General features: G+C 38.5%; 1 protein-coding gene across 2 annotated transcripts in view; it reads left to right on the forward strand.

The window, feature by feature from the left end:
* The first annotated feature begins 277 nt into the window (after positions 1 to 277).
* acoxl (acyl-CoA oxidase-like) overlaps positions 278 to 17,846 on the forward strand; it is a 73,884-nt gene continuing 56,315 nt past the window's right edge. For both annotated transcript variants that reach the window (XM_067421949.1, XM_067421950.1), the window contains exons 1-11: positions 278 to 447; positions 625 to 721; positions 990 to 1,076; positions 1,294 to 1,380; positions 1,578 to 1,676; positions 4,466 to 4,580; positions 5,070 to 5,156; positions 5,250 to 5,322; positions 7,263 to 7,395; positions 8,628 to 8,662; positions 11,515 to 11,631. In XM_067421949.1, the coding sequence (XP_067278050.1) occupies positions 335 to 447; positions 625 to 721; positions 990 to 1,076; positions 1,294 to 1,380; positions 1,578 to 1,676; positions 4,466 to 4,580; positions 5,070 to 5,156; positions 5,250 to 5,322; positions 7,263 to 7,395; positions 8,628 to 8,662; positions 11,515 to 11,631 (1,043 nt within the window). In that variant the 5' untranslated portion in view covers positions 278 to 334. The remainder of the gene's footprint in view (positions 448 to 624; positions 722 to 989; positions 1,077 to 1,293; positions 1,381 to 1,577; positions 1,677 to 4,465; positions 4,581 to 5,069; positions 5,157 to 5,249; positions 5,323 to 7,262; positions 7,396 to 8,627; positions 8,663 to 11,514; positions 11,632 to 17,846) is intronic.

Below are 17,846 nucleotides of genomic sequence, written 5' to 3' on the forward strand. Positions count from 1 at the left end.
TTTTTTTACTTTTTATAGTAAAAAATAAAACGTTATATTTTATATATATATATATATATATATATATATATATATATATATATATATATATATATATATATATATAGTCAATAAGTGACCTAGAATTTATTTTTGTGTGGAGTTAAAAATATTAATTTAGTATACACGTTTAGTCATTTTGTTTTGCATTTATTATTTTATTATGAGTTGTTTGGCAATGAAAAAAATGTATTGGCTGTGTTGCCGCGAAACGCGGTGACATCATCCAAACGCGGAAGTGGAATGTTACAGTTAAAGTAAAAACGAGAGGAACTCAAGTCTGTTGTTATCATCCATGGATCAAAAACAACCTAGCAGCCTTGCCAGATATCTGGATGGAGAATTCTGGGAGATTAAAGAGGCCTTTCGGGACGCGTTTTCAAAGTGTGAACTGTTTCAATCCAGCAGGTAGGCTACGTCCATATGATTTCTTAAAGACTCATTCAAAGGACTTAGCTTGAGTCAATTAAATATACAGTCACCTCTTCTTCCACACACCCGATGGAGGCTGTGCACATTTCTGTCTCAATAGGCTAGATTTAAATCCTTTTTTAATTTTTAAGAGCTCATTGTGTTCTCGTGCAGTTATGAACTGACCCTGGATCAGAATAGAGACCTGACAGCAGAGAGACTCTATCACATCTTAAGACTGCCTTTCATGAGAAAACACCTTCAAAATCAGGTACACAGTCTTCATTACGCGTTCAAAAAGTACTGTGGTGTTTAACCATGGTAAATTTAGGATGTAATTTGGTAAAAACAATAATACTTTGATGTATAGCTTAGTACTTTACTCAAATACTCAGCTTTATTAGTCATCATGGTAGATGAAAATAAATCGTGGTGAAACTATGATACCATAGCATGTAGTCCATATAGTCCAAAAGCATGCAGGCAGCACAGTGGTATGTTTTGTTAGTGTAATGCTCTTCTTATTTGCTTTTGTTTAGTTAAAAGAGAAGCAAAAAGGCTTCATAAACAAGAGTTTAAGCATCACCGAGCTCATCTGCTCCGCTGACATGGCCACAGGAGTCAAGGTTTGTCAGCTTTGCACTATATTCTTATATTACAATGGCTTCTTATTAAAGGTAATTCTTTGAGACAGGTTTTCTGCTGTCTAGAGTATAATTTTCAGCTTATTTGAGGCACATTTGCATGTCATGCTGGCACGCATGATGCTACACATTTGCATTTATTCCACGCTACGGTTGTGCATTTGAATAGTCACACTGCACTGCTTGCTGTAACCCTCAGCTCGGTGTTGTGTGTGGACTGTACGGTGGTGCTGTCAATAATCTAGGCAGTCCAGAGCAGAAGATGAAGTGGTATCTGCCTGTATCAGTAAGTCATGAATAAATTCTGTCCACTCCAGACTCTGAACATGCTCAGTAGATGTGCACATTTGCAAGCCAAAGTCCTGCTCATTTTTGGCTCAGTTTTTGAGTTTGCACATGTTGTTTGCTTATTACATGAATGTCTGCAATTATTGATGTAATGTCAAGGCAGCAGCATCTATATGATTCTGTGTTTAATTGCAGGAGTTACAGTTTACAGGGATGTTTGCAATGACTGAGAGGGGCCACGGGAGCAATGTGCGAGGCATTATCACTGAGGCCCGATACGATCAATCCACACAGGTAATATCCAGGTCTACTCTATGCTTTTGTCGACAGGACGATCTGGGCTTAATAGTGATTGCAATGCAAATTTTAAAACAATAGTTTACCCCCACATTTCTCCAGAAATGGTAAAAAGCATACAATATTGCAATACAATATTTATTTGTATAGCACATCTAAAAACAACCAAGGTTGTTACTTATTTATTACAGGAGGTAAAAAGGTCAATGTTTAGTTTAGGGTCCAATTCTCAGTGTTAACAAACTATTAACTACTAATTGCTGCTTATTAATAGTAAGTATGCTAGTTGTTTAGTTTAAATTTATAATTTGATCCTCCAGAACAAGGCATTAATATGTGCTTTATAAGTACTAATAAACAGACAATATCCTGGTAATATGCATGCTAATAAGCAACTAGTTCATAGTGAAAATTGGACCCTAAACTAAAGTGTTACCAATACAAAACATACAATGATAAAAAAAAAAAAAATCTACTACATTCTGATTTTTCCAAACCCAAATAATAGCTCTGTGGGAAACAGACTGATATTGAATTGGTAATTCACTGGAAATGGAGGAACTTTTCCTTGGATATAAGTACAGAAGAGATTTAATATCTAGTTCACAAACTTCTCAAATACACATTTACTGTTAAATGTCATTTTGTACTAGCTGTACATCGACACAACCCTCAATGGTTAACTTTTTAATGTTGTATTTATATTTGAATGCAGTTATCCCACTCACCTAATTTATCAATAAACCAGTTTTATTGATTGCAATAAAGACTTGAAGCTAATGGGAACATTGTAATAAGAAACAGTGTCTGTAATTGGACATTTTTCCAGCACTTCAAATGTTAGTTTTAGTGTAATGGCCAAAAAACATGATTTGTTCATGCTTCTAAGAGGGTCCCCATCTGTAAAATTGAACGTTTCAAGATGTAGGACATCCAACATTTGATAGACATTAATTACCACTATAACCCGTAGATGGCAGCAGAGGAGCAATTAATGGCAAGGTGAAGTATGAAGTACTCACAAAGTGTCATCAAAAACAAAAACTTTTCTTGCAAATTAATTACAAAGAAAGTGAGCACCATGCCCTCCTTTTTCATACAAAAGTTTAATTTTGCTGAGGAGGAACAATGAGGGATGTCTTTTTTTTAAAACGTTGAATAGGCAAGGCAAGGCCTGACTATTTAAATGACTATATTCTGATTATAAACAAAGTATTAGCCTACATTATAGATGTTATTAAAGCTACCCCTGGACACTGAAGATACTGACACACCAACGTTCTTATGAATGGTCCATGTACATTGTTAATCGTGAAATAGACACATAGTTACGTTTAAAGGGGCGATCCTGTATGTAGAATCCAGAAACAGTTGCCATTAGCAAGACTGGTGGCCATTAAGTGAAATGCTGCTAGCTACTTTTTGCTCATGTACATGTAATGCAGAGTCCTGCACGGGTCCAATTTTGTAAATCCGCACCGCCCGTACCCGTGGTGCGTTAAACCGCATCCGACCCGTTTTCCGTCATGGAGCACTAATTAAAATCCACACCTGACCCAACCCGCTTAAAATAGAACTGACACCCGACCTGCACCCGAAATAAAATCAGTTTAGCATACAACATTATATAGGCCTACACATTTATTGCCAGGTCATACAAAAGTAAATACAGCACCGCGCCACGTCTTTAAAATTCGAACACATTATTTTCATTCGGCGCCTGCCCACGGCCACTCAGGTAGTTGTTTAAAATCCTGCCGTGCCACAGAGCGCCAATGTACTGATTTCACCCTGTGCAACAAGATGCACACATCGTGAAGCTCTTCTGTCAGAAGGGGATTCAAAACTGAGCTCGCGTGTAGGCCTATATAATGTGCGCTTCCGGCGCTGAGCTTTAAGACCGGTGTGCGACCCCGGCGTGTGGCGGCGCGAGCACAAATAACCTGATATTATTTTACAATTATTTGATTAACTTGAAATACAGGCAAGACATATTTTTGTAGATGTGTTCCTAAAAATATGCATACATTTTTACGTTCGCACGTGACTGTTTTAAACCCATGTTAGACTCTTCTTTCCCCCTTGTCCGACCCGACCCGCACCCGTATCTGACACAGTTGGATGTTTTTCACCTGTTTCCGCAAAATTTGCGGGTCGACCCGTCGGGTACAGGACTCTGATGTAACGTACATGATTGAAGGTCCCGATATACTCACGCTTAGAAGTAAAAATATGCAGCGATATACTGTTAACAAACATCCAGACCCCATCCACGCTGTTTAGATGAATATGTCAATATGTGCTGCGCGCGTTCCTCTCAATAACAAAATAAACACAACAAAAATGACATTGGTAATCAGTTAAGAAAGCATCTGATCATAGCGATGTGGAAATGTCTGCAATTCACCGGCAACATGTTGACATATGAGGTCATTAAAATTACACAGTTATTATAGTTATATTATGAAGTACATTTGAGACTATAGACTATACAGATCTGGCTATATGAGACTATAGTTTGAATAAATCCCTTTTCTTTGCATGACACATGACATTACAGTACAGAATAGCTCTTTTGGCATTATCCTGAACATTGCAAGTGTTATCGAACGGAAGAGAGTCTCTCTTGTAGACATCACATCCTTTTGATTCTCCCAGAAAAAAACTTCCTTTACATAAAAAAACAGTCAGGGTTTCATAGACAGCCTAAAAAGTCGGAGGTCACATTACAAAAAGTGATTCTTACATATAGTCTCTTTAAATGTGTGATTGTTGTGTGTTTGCAGGAGTTTATTATTCACACACCTTCTGAAGATGCTCAGAAAATGTACATCGGGAATGCAATGAAAGGAAATTATGCTGCTGTATTTGCTCAACTCATTATAAACACAGAATCTCAAGGTAAGACTGATGCAACGGCTGTTTTACTCATACACATTATCATCATAAACCTATCCGCATTGTTTTGGTCATCATGTCTGGCATGTTCCTAGCACCTAATTTTTGCTCAATGGTCTATATTTAGACATGCATCCACTCTGATTTAAACTATGAATGCAATCATTTGTGGTGCTCATCAGTTTATTTGTTATCTAAAAATGCTTGGAAAGCATAAAAAGGCTTAGTATTGTGTATTATGCACAAATTGATGTGTTAAAAATGAATCAGCTTGAATCTCAGTATTGATAAAGAGAAAAAACTGTGAGTATGAGGACAAAATGTTTGTATTAACATTGTATTAGCATCACTGCTCATACTTTAGTTAGTGAACAAACGTTTAAAGGTTTAAAAACAAAAACAAAAGTTTAAAACTTTTCACTCAGTTTTAAACTTAAGCACTTTATATGACACCTCAAATCATGCGTCTTATTGAGAGGATGTCTGTCTCAGGTCCCCACTGTTTTATTGTGCCAATCCGTGATCAGAATAGAGTCATGTGGCCAGGAGTGACGACCATTGACATGAAGCACAAGGAGGGTAAGACGATGACACAATTTTGCAATACAGCCAGCCCTCCTGAATAATGTTTTCCTAATTTGATTGTTGTACTTTATATTTGTTTTTACACAGGTCTGAATGGGGTTGACAATGGCATTTTGATATTTGATAACGTACGGATACCAAGGGAAAATTTGCTGGGAAAGTGAGTTAACGGTCAGAATTAGATCAGGCATTGTGAACTATAAATGTAACCAAGATATTTTTGAAAAACTTTGAAGCCAATATAAATTGAGTGTACGTATCTATACATACAGTATATACACCGATCAGGAATAACATTATGACCACTGTCAGGTGAAGTGAGTAACACTGATCTCTTCATCACGGCTCCTGTTAGTGGGTGGGATATATTAGGCAGCAAGTGGACATTTTGTCCTCAAAGTTGATGTGTTAGAAGCAGGAAAAATGGGGAAGCGTAAGGATTTGAGCGAGTTTGACAAGGGCCAAATTGTGATGCCTAGACGACTGGGTCAGAGCATCTCCAAAACTGCAGCTCTTGTGGGCTGTTCCCGTTCTGCAGTGGTCAGTATCTATCAAAAGTGCTCCAAGGAAGGAACAGTGGAGAACCTGAAGTGGATCGAAGACTGGCCCGTGTGGTCTGATCAAACAGACGAGCTACTGGGGCTCCAACTGCTCAAGAGGTTAATGCTGGTTCTGATAGAAAGGTGTCAGAATACACAGTGCATCGCAGTGTGTTGTGTATGAGGCGGCATAGACCAGTCAGGGTGCCTGTGCTGACCCCTGACCACGACAAAAGCACCAACAGTTGCACATGAGCATCAGAACTGGACCACGGAGCAATGGAAGAAGGTGGCCTGGTCTGATGAATCACGTTTTATTTTACATCACGTGGATGGCTGGGTGTGTTGTGGTCCAAGCGGCAAGTAAGTTAATGTGATTGGTTTTTGTCACTATGATGATCGCGTCAGCACCAAGCTTCAGCCACGCCCTCTGTCAAGCGTTGGCCCCAGGATGCACTTTGGGAAGAAAGCAAGCTGGCGGAGGCAGTGTGATGCTTTGGGCAATGTTCTGCTGGGAAACCTTGGGTCCTCCATCCATGTGGATGTTACTTTGACACGCTCCACCTACCTAAGCACTGCTGAGACCATGTTCAGCCTTTCATGGAAACGGTATTCTGGTGGCTGTGGCTCTTCCAGCAGGATAATGCTCCTGACACAAAGCACAAATGCTTCAGGAATGGTTTGAGGAGCACAATGAGTTTGAGGTGTTGACTTGGCCTCCAAATTCCCCAGATCTCAATCCAATCGAGCATCTGTGGGATGTGCTGAACAGACAAGTCCGATCCATGGAGGCTCCACCTCACAACTTAAAGGACTTACAGGACCTGTTGCTAACTTCTTAGTGCCAGATCCCACAGCACACCTTCAGGAGTCTAGTGGAGTCCATGCCTCGATAGGTCAGGGCTGTTTTGACCAACACAATATTAGGAAGGTGGTCATAATGTTATGCCTGATCAGTGTATATATACAGTACCGGTCAAAAGTTTGGAAACGTATTACTATTATTATTACTATTTTTTATGTTTTTGAAAGAAATCCCTTTGCCTGCATTTATTTGATCAAAGTACAATACTTCCAAATATTATTACAATTTAAATGTAATTTTTTAAAATGGTATTCTATTTTAATATACTTTAAAATATAATTTATTCCTTTGATCAAAGCTGAATTTTCAGCGTCATTACTCCGGTCTTCAGAGTCACATGATCCTTCAGAAATCATAGTAATATGATGATTTATTATCAATGTCGGAAACGATTATGCTGCTTAATACCTTTTTATAATCTGTGATACTTTTTTCAGGATTCATTGATGAATAAAAAGTGTAAAAAGTATGAAAAATCTTTTCTAACAATATACTTATACCCATTCAAAGGTTTGGGGTCAGTAATTTTTTTCTTTTTTTTTGAAAGAAATTAATACTTTTATTCAGCAAGGCTGTTAAAATGATAAAAAGCAACTCACCGGTATATTGTATATTTATCTTAAAAGAGATGCACATGTTCATAACAATACTCAGGTAGACTGTTGCGTTTCAACGACTGTATTTGTGTGTTTGCAGGTTTGGTTCTGTGTCAGCTGAGGGTTTGTACTCATCTCCCATCCTCAGTAAAAGCAGTCGCTTCAATGCAATGCTCGCCGCCCTGACGCCCACCCGCCTGGGTCTCACCGTACAGGCCATGGCCGCCATGAAGGTTTCCTCACATCCACTCACATTTAACTCAACTGTACTTAAAACATTTGTTTGTCATCAGGAAACGCACCATCACAAACTTCTCTGTGTGAAAGTTCACCAGCTTCCCCACAAGAGGGAGACATTCAATTATTTCTCCATCATACAACAGTGTATTATTTATGTGCTATTATAGTATTTATTAATATTTTGAGTTCACCTTTATTTGGATATTTTCAAATTTTGTTATGCATGTAAATTTAGTACTAGCATTCTCATAGATCAGACATAGTTATGAGTCATTAAATGTAGGCCGAAATTAAAGGATAGCTCAGTTAAAACATAAAAATGAATTTTATTCTCCCTCACATTGTTCTGAACCTGTAAGACTTTTCTATCTGCATAGGACACATAAATGCAGGTTTTCTGCATACAGTGAAAGTGGAAAGACTGGTGTCAGACCACAATTGTGTACAAATCCTTGTATGAAAAAGAGCTGCTTGGGCAGAAGAACAAAAGTCTTTTTATTACTAATTTATTACCATTACTAATTATTACCAATGACACAATAAATGAATGATAACTTTTACTTTAGGGCAGCAGTTCTCAATCTTTCTGACTCTGAGGCCTATGTTGTCAAAGACAATATTTAAAGCCCCTCCCACAGATATTTTTGGTACTTTTGCTGTGAAGAAAAAGCTGCTCATTTTCAAACTTTTTTATTTACAGAAACTAGAAATGGCAGTATAAATTAATTAAATATATATAGAAATATTCTAAATTATATTTGGAATGATAACATTTACTTAAATGAATTAAATAAAATAATTATATTATAAAATAATATTTTTATTATTAATGAATTTACATGACTGGTTTTTTTTTTTTACTCACAAATAGCCATTTCTACCCAATAAAACATTTTAGAGCTTGATAATAATCAGAACAATGTATATTTGTTATATAAATGCCCATGACTTTTTTAAATTTGACTAATTCCCGTGAATTTCCAGGTCTAGAAACCCCACTTTTAAGATTCCTCATATATCCAGGTTTTCCAAGACCCTGGTTCTTAAACAAAAAAGACAAGTGTTGAGGGACTTCTAAAATATGAAATATGACATGATCTTACATTTTTAGATGTTTAGATGTTGTGCCTTGAGACCCCCTGTTTGAAAACCACAGCTTTAAAAAGACCTTTTTTCCACAAAAATCCCCTTTACACAATGTGCTAAATCTGTGCTTTCTACACAGCTGGGGCTTGTCATCGCAGTACGCTACAGTCACAGGTAAGATGTTTAAAAAACCTATGTGTGCGTGTGAATGTCGTAATTATTTATCAGTATTTTAAAGCAGCGCACCTTCAAACGCAAAAACTGACATCAAAATGAGTTTCAGAAGCTATTTATGTGGTCTCGAGGGAGAGAAAAATAAACAACAAACTCTAGAAATGAGTGAAAACAACACGAGAGCGTGGTGACGTGTGGAGTTTCTCCTCACCGCAGAGAACATCCAGTTCAGAGGGATACTCTGGTCCGCGCCTCCGCTGCTGCAGCGCTGTCTTCCTCACATGTGGCTTTCTGCGTGTGTGAGCGTGTGTGTGTGTGTGTGTGTATATGTGCATGTGTGTGTGTGTGCGTCTGCGTGGGCGGCTGCAGGGTGTCTCTGAAGATGGCATCCCCAGAGTGAAAAAAAAGACAGAAAGAGAGGAAATGTTTGCTTTCTATAATTGCAGGTTTTCCATTTGCAAAACAGCTCTGCGCACCCACACGCACACATATCAGAGGAGGAACAAAGAGCCACGGCTTTGGTTCCAAAACACGTATGAGAGCTCAGGCCCCGCCAGGTGTGATAGAGAAACCGCACTCGCAGTTATCAGGCTCCAAGCTCTCAGCCCACCACACCTCTTCTTGGTTGGAGTTTGTTTTATTACAATACGCCACAAAACCATTGCACTTTAGACTTTATGAAGTTTAGAAACAACAATTGAACAGCTGGTGGTCAAGTTCCACTTGAAATGTTTTGGGAGGAGCAGACCGGCTTGTCCATTCATCCATTAGTTATTTTTAATGATAAGAGCTCTATGGAGGTCGACACTTTCTTCATGCAATCTCTTAAAGTCGACATGAAATAAGTCTTTCGTCTGATCGGTATTATGGTGAAATATTTATTGGTCATAAAATAACGGTTGTCTCTTTGTGCTGCTGTTTGGTCACAAATTAATAGCAGCGTTATGATTTATATACAATTATAGTATTTCTTAATATGTAGAATGATCTTTAAAAAATATATATATTTTTGTTTTCATTTTGAGTTTCGGTTTTAGCCATTCAGTTATAGTATTGTTAATTTTATTTTTTTAAATACTTGAATTTTCTTTTTTATTAATTTGAGTAATTTTATTACATTTATTTACTTATTTTTAAAATGTATTTATGATTAAATAAGTTATTGTATTAAATATAAAATATATATAACTACTTCTTAATAATTATTTTAATTGCATTATATATATATATATATATATATATATATATATATTTAAATGTAAATATTTTGTCATTTTAATTACATTTTATTTTATTTTTCATCTAATATTTAAATTTTATTTTGTTTTATTTCAAATTATAATAGTTTTAATTAACAATAACAAATACTAAATAGCCAAGGTAATGCAGCTTTTAGGTAATGCAGCGTAATCTTAATATAATCAGTAATTATATTAAGATTCTGCTAAATAGCAAATAGCATCATATTTGAAAAATATTATACAAGATGTCCAGTAGGAAATTATAGCCACATTAAAATATGCTTATTGTAAAAAGTGCCGCATTTCACGCTTCAAACTAATTCATGGCACACAGCACTGTCATCTGTTCAGAGTAATGAAGGACAATTGTTCAGATGGCAGACGGCACTTTTTTGCATTTCATCAAGTCTTCAGGAAACTGTATGTGTGCACTTTCTTCATGTGGTTCCACTGCGTCTTCCGCCTTCTTCTATATGTCCTACTATAGAATATCTTACTCCAAAATAGTTTAAAGATGCTGCGGTCTATGTTCGAAAAACAGACGAAAACAGGTTTAGTTCTAAAGACATTAATTGTAAATGATTTTAAAACAAGCCAAGAACACCCTTACATAAAAACAATCCTTCTTTACAAAGGCCGGTGTGTCGAGGTCACATGACCAGCTGTTGATCTCAATAACAACCTACTTTTGGACATGTTTGGTTGGGGAGTACATAATCACAGGTGACAAACTTTAGGACATCATACTGACTTGATCTAAATAACGACTCTATAGAGCTGCTTATAACCTCGTTTCATAATTTGATGAACAGTTATTAAAGTAAAGTGAACTGACTTGAGATGAATAAAGACACTAATCTTCTGTAGAGCTGCTTTATAGTTAAACTGATTTTGCTAATGAACATTTGCAACAAATTGAAATGAACATTGATCTAAATTGCTGAATAATATCACTATTGTCTTTTAGAGCTGCTGTACACTGCTTTACAGCAATCTGCATTGTATGAAGTGCTATATAATATGTGTTTTTTATTTCTAAAATGTGGTTAGCATCACTAAGCAAATTTGCGTTTACATAAATGTGACTAGTACATAAAGGCGTCTGTTTAATGTGAAGCGGCATGTATAAGAGAATGCACTCAACTTTAGATGATGCAAGTTACAATAGGATTTCTGTGTGGGCTTCTCACCTTTGAAACCGCACATACGCGCGCACACACTCACACACACTCCCATCACGTCTGCTCTGTGGGGAAGCCACCTGCATTTGTTAGATGTAGAGATACAGTTTGTGGTACTTCAAGGGTAACAGGTGTACAAAGCTCAACTTCAGTACAGCAGAAAGACTCAAACACGTACAGACACAAGACCAAGACGTCCACCACATCATGCCTTCATCGACACACTTACACACACGAATGCTTGCACTCGGTATTAGCATGCGGTTAGAGAAGTGGGTTCATCGGTTCGTGTTTCCGGTGTGCTGACAGCCAGGTGTCTTGTGGGATGGCTGACCCTTTGCTGTGACCTGTTTCAGATTTGGTTTGAATGTGATTGTGTGTGCCATGGTGGTGTAAATGAAACTGTTTTTTGCCGTCACCCCTTTCACAGTCGCAGGCAGTTCGGGCCGAAGGATCAGGATGAGGTTAAGATCATCGAGCACCAGACGCAGTATCTGAGACTGATGCCACACCTGGCTGCTGCCCTCGCTCTCACCTTCACCGCGAGGTTAATCCACCTCACACTCTCTATGATCTTTCATATCATTTATCAGTAATAACTTAGCAGATGATTTTGTTCAAATGGTGAGGAAAGATGCAAGGTATGTCATTAAAGAGGACCTTTTATGTAGCCTGGGAAAACCCAGATAACTTCTGGCAAATTTAGATTTGCTCTGCAAGTAGTCTGGCAAAGAGTCCATTCAAGCCCATTTCTAATCCGTCGAAATCACGGCACCAATCAGAAACGTTGGGGCGGGCTTTACACGATGACGACAGCGCAGTGACGGTGAAGTAGATTTTGTACATTACATTTGCACAAATAACTAGCGTATATGCTCAAGTCTGAAAATGTTCTAACACATCTGAAATTACTGAATATTATTTTATTGTCAAAATATTGCAGATCGCGTTCTAATCGCAATACAAATGCATTTACAACCGGGTCAAATGCGTTCAGAGCTTGATGTTCTTTTCGACTGTCAATCTGAGATGTTTCAGTCAGTCTGAGATGCTATTAGGTTTTCCAAATTTTGCTTAAATGTTGATGGAGTGGCGGTGGACACCAGCTATTGTCATATTTCTTTTACAACAACGACAAAAGTCGTCAGAAGCCATTGCAAAATCTTCCTCGAAATCACAAACAGAGAATGGTAAATGGTAAATGGACTGCATTTATATAGCGCTTTTAACAGACCCTATGGCCATCCAAAGCGCTTTACATCTTGCCTCACATTCACCCATTCATACACCGACTGCGATGTCAGCCACATAAGGCGCCATCCAGCTCATCGGGAGCAGCCAGGGTTAGGTGTCTTGCTCATGGACACCTCGACACTTGGTCAGGTAGAACCGGGGATCGAACCACCAACCTTTTGGTTTGTAGACAGATGTTCAGAATTGCTGTCAGAGTCTCAGATATTTCTCTGTCTGCAATCGTCATTCATCTCCTTCATTGCTCTGATTGGTTTTAGGTCTTGAGCAATGTCTGTTTATGACGCCTCTTTGGAAATTATTTGTCTATGAAGCTTTGCCAGACCATAACTCAGTTGCTACTGAGAATGGCCTGGTTTTAACCAGGCTACCTTTTATGCCCTTTTTTAAGTCTTGATTTTGCTTTTGGGGTCTATTTGAAAATGTTTTAATGCTTGAATGTTTAAAAAAACTTTCACATATTGTACATTGTTGCAGCTCCTCTCTTATCTCTTTTTTTTTTTTGCTAGTTTCAGCCCAAGTATTTATAATTTTCACGTCCTGCTCCACATTGTTTAAATATCAAATGCACTCGCGTCCATCTGTTCGCCCATAGGAGTGCTGGTCTGAAAACCAGGTGTGGTCAGGCGCATTGGTGGCGTGTTGCTAATTTGAGGAACTGAAAACGAATCCGCCATTGACCAACAAAAACCTGCTCTAAAGTCAATAGTACAGTATTTTTTGTGTTCTTTAAAGGGCGTATTTTACACAACATACATCTGCTTATTACACACACACAGGGACACGCAGCTGCAAACAGCAACATTTTTAAATATAAAAAAAATAGAAGGATTTCTCTCTGGCGAAGTGGTCAGACTTTACACTCGCTAATTCCTCTATGTAAATTATGAATCCTCTATGGTGCGAGCACAACTGGCTTTTAAAGAGAATGGGGGATGAGACTCTGATTGGTTTTTTGCACGTTACCCTAAAACACACCATGACTCATTAAAGCTACACTATGTAAATCTTCCATTTGCCAGAGGTCGCCTATTCAAAACAAAGGTGTAGTTTGATGACGCCACAGTTGAGCGCAGAATCTTGGGACATGTTAGCCTGGTTAAAACCAGACCATTCTCAGTAGTAACTGAGTTATGGTCTGGCAAAGCTTCATAGACAAATTATTTCCAAAGGAGCATATTGATCATATTGATCAGTTAATAAAAAAAATATCAAAATACGTTGGATTATTTTTCAAAATAAGAAATTTTCTCCCACAGTCAGAGCTTGTCATCTTATATAAAACCTTGTTTGAGTCCCATATAAACTATTGCAACGTCATATGGTGTAACACTTTTACTAGTTACCTGAAAAAAATACAGTCTTTACAGAAAACAATTATACGGGTATTAACGTGGTCTGAGCAAAATACCCCTTCGCGTCCCTTGTTTCATCGCCTTGGTCTATTAAGACTTACTCAATACAATACTTTTCATGATGCCTGTATGATGTTCCAGGTTGTTCATAAGTTAAATTACAGGTTGTGTGAACTTGTCCCAATTAGCCGTCCCCAGCATACTTATCACACAAGGGAAAAACATTGAATTACTGGTAAAATACGACGATTGAAATGTACGAGCCTGAGTGCTGTCTGTAGAGGTCCACAGATTTGGAACGAGCTTGAGGAAAACCTTAAATTGTTGCATTCTGTCTCCGTTTTCAAGAAAAACCTTAAGGAAAAACTGCTTTAAAATATACTTTTTGATCATTTTGAAAGTATCTCATATGTGCTGGGATCGTCTGTTTGTCGTCTGTTTGCTGTAGTGTTTGTCTTGTTGTATTTATATTTATTTGTGTTTATGGACTGAGTTTCTGTTCTTGTATGTTATATGTTGTATGGTGTTATTGGGCCCCCTCCTAAAAGCTTTCAGTAGCTTCTTTGGGGTTTCCCATTTTTACACACAATACCCTTTCTGTAATTATTGTTAATTTTGTCTTTAAAATGATAAAGTGTGTGAAATAAATTCTTCAAATCAAATCAAATCAATCAAGGAGCGTCACCAACGGACGATTACGTATGCAGAGCGACGGAGAAACATCTGAGACTGACAGCAATTCTCTGTTTGTGATTTCGAGGAAGATTTTGCTATGGCTTCTGACGCCGTGTCCAACGGCACTCCATCAACATTTAAGCAAAATTTGGAAAACCTAATAGCCTAATATAACCTAATATAATCTCAGACCGACTGAAACCTCTCGGATTGACGGTCAAGAAGAAAACATCAAGCTCTGATCGCATTTGTCCCCATTGTTAGACATTTGTATTGCGATTAGAACGCGATCTGCAATATTTAGAAAATAAAATAATATTTTGTCTCACAAACTTAATTCAAATGCAGCCATTTCAGATGTGTTGCAACATTTTCAGACGAGCACAGTTACGCTAGTTATTTATTTACAATTTTGACATGATTACCAGATCTAGTGTAAGGAAATAAGCACAGAAAGGCCAAATCCAGAGTGTTAGCACATGATCACACACACACTCCCCATCTTCCTCATCACAGTAGCTGGTGTAATCCACATCTGGTAGCCGAATGTTGTTCTTTGCTCGGGTTTTAACAAAGAGGAAAAGTTCAAAACGCTTAAAACAGAAGCGATAGCTGATTCAAATGAGTGATGTTTCACGGCGGCATCCATCTTAGTAATGTACAAAAATCTGCTTCACCGTCCTATGCTGTCGTCATCGTGTAAAGCCCGCCCCAACGTTTCTAATTGGTGCCGTGATTTCGACAGGTTAGAAATGGGTTTGAATGGGCTCTTTGCCAGACTACTTGCAGAGCAAATCTAAATTTGCCAGAAGTTATTAGGGTTTTCTCAGGCTTGGGACATGTGGTCTTCACCTCACAGCCGGTGTAAAAGAATCGGGATAGGACTCAGGCAGAAATCAAGTTCATGAATGTGATTATTAACGTTACTGTAGTGTGAAGCAGAGCAGGAGCGAGTGTTGAGGAGCTGAGCAAGGCTGCTGGAGCGTTATGCAACATGCCTCGCAAACGCTATTGTTATGACATTACTCTGTGTGTTTGCTCAGCGGCTGCTGTGACACTTGTTCACACGGCTAAGAGTAAAGCATTTCAGAAACCGAGGATAAAAAACAATGGTTGTGTTCATTGTAGACACGATTTGATGCACCTGCGGCATGCGCTTCAGACCATGCTCTCAGATTGTTAAAATAGGGCCCATTGTGTCTGCCCTGATCTGGTGTCGCTGTCTGGGTTCCTAGTCTGTAAGTAACTCTCTGGGGTTTGTTTCCCGTACAACAATGTAACTCGCTGCTTAACTACTTGATGAGCAGGAAAAAGATCTGCAAAAGTTACAAAGTCGCTCAAGCGGGAACTCTTCTCTATATCAGTGTCACTGTTTCTAAACTCCCTGAAAAAGAGAAGAACTCCCGCTGGAGGGACTTTGTAGATATTTTTCATGCTCATCAAGCAACATCACACACTAAAGAAAGATGACCATGTAGAAAAGCATAATAGGGCCTCTTTAAAGAAGCTTTCCTGTGGCGTAAACAGTCGAGAAACACCAAGATCATGGGTTTGATTCAAAGGGAAAAACAAGAACTGATCAAATGTAAATGCGTACTTTAAAGGGATAGTTCATCCAAAAATGAAAATGACCCCATGATTTACTCAAGCCATCCTGGGTGTATATGACTTTCTTCTTTCATATGAATATAATCTTGAATAGAGGACATTTATCCATTATAAATGTAATCCACATAATAAAGGCCTTCACAACACAACACTTGCGGTTCAAACAAATAGTGCTGGGCAACCAACCCAAGCTCTTCTTCTCTTAGGTCGAAATCCTCCAGCATTTCTCTTTAAAAATTCTCATTTGAGACTTCTTATTCATGACCAATGTTTTGTTTGGCTCAGTCGTCTGCGCTTCTGCGTTCGTCAATACGTCATGGTTACTCTATCGCCATAAATCAATGCGAATGGCCGCCTGCGGAAGCTAGTTATTTTAGCTAGTTTAGAAAGATTTAAAATATGGAAATTTTTCTTACACAAAAGTATTGTTTCAGATGGCCCTTATTAACCCCCCAGGAGCTGTGTTGAGCACTTATACAGGGAGTGCAGAATTATTAGGCAAATGAGTATTTTGACCACATCATCCTCGTTATGCATGTTGTCTTACTCCAAGCTGTATAGGCTGGAAAGCCTACTACCAATTAAGCATATTAGGTGATGTGCATCTCTGTAATGAGAAGGGGTGTGGTCTAATGACATCAACACCCTATATCAGGTGTGCATAATTATTAGGCAACTTCCTTTCCTTTGGCAAAATGGGTCAAAAGAAGGACTTGACAGGCTCAGAAAAGTCAAAAATAGTGAGATATATTGCAGACGGATGCAGCAGTCTTAAAATAGCCAAGCTTCTGAAGCGTGATCATCGAACAATCAAGCGTTTCATTCAAAATAGTCAACAGGGTCGCAAGAAGCGTGTGGAAAAACCAAGGCGCAAAATAACTGCCCGTGAACTGAGAAAAGTCAAGCGTGCAGCTGCCAAGATGCCACTGGCCACCAGTTTGGCCATATTTCAGAGCTGCAACATCACTGGAGTGCCCAAAAGCACAAGGTGTGCAATACTCAGAGACATGGCCAAGGTAAGAAAGGCAGAAAGTCGACCACCACTGAACAAGACACACAAGCTGAAACGTCAAGACTGGGCTGGGCCCGTGGCTGGATTGGTAAAGGGCAGAGAGCTCCAGTCCGACTCAGACGCCAGCAAGGTGGAGGTGGAGTATTGGTTTGGGCTGGTATCATCAAAGATGAGCTTGTGGGGCCTTTTCGGGTTGAGGATGGAGTCAAGCTCAACTCCCAGTCCTACTGCCGTGGTACAGGAAGAAGTCTGCATCCTTCAAGAAAAACATGATTTTCATGCAGGACAGTGCTCCATCACACGCGTCCAAGTACTCCACAGCGTCTTAAAAGCAGAAAATCTAATGATATGGCCTCCTTGTTCACCTGATCTGAACCCCATTGAGAACCTGTGGTCCATCATCAAATGTGCGATTTACAAGGAGGGAAAACAGTACACCTCTCTGAACAGTGTCTGGGAGGCTGTGGTTGCTGCTGCACGCAATGTTGATGGTGAAAAGATCCAAACACTGACAGAATCCATGGATGGCAGGCTTTTGAGTGTCCATGCAAAGAAAGGTGGCTATATTGGTGACTGATTTGTTTTTGTTTGGTTTTTGAATGTCAGAAATGTATATTTGTGAATGTTGAGATGTTATATTGGTTTCACTGGTAAAAATAAATAATTGAAATGGGTATAAATTTGTTTTTTGTTAAGTTGCCTAATAATTATGCACAGTAAGTCACCTGCACACACAGATATCCCCCTAAAATAGCTAAAACTAAAAACTAAAGCTTACAAAAATATTCAGCTTTGATATTAAGGAGTTTGAGTTCATTGAGAACATGGTTGTTGTTCAATAATAAAATTAATCCTCAAAAA

This window comes from Pseudorasbora parva, chromosome 17, assembly GCF_024679245.1.
Source record: "Pseudorasbora parva isolate DD20220531a chromosome 17, ASM2467924v1, whole genome shotgun sequence".
In the NCBI taxonomy this organism is placed as follows: Eukaryota; Metazoa; Chordata; class Actinopteri; order Cypriniformes; family Gobionidae; genus Pseudorasbora; species Pseudorasbora parva.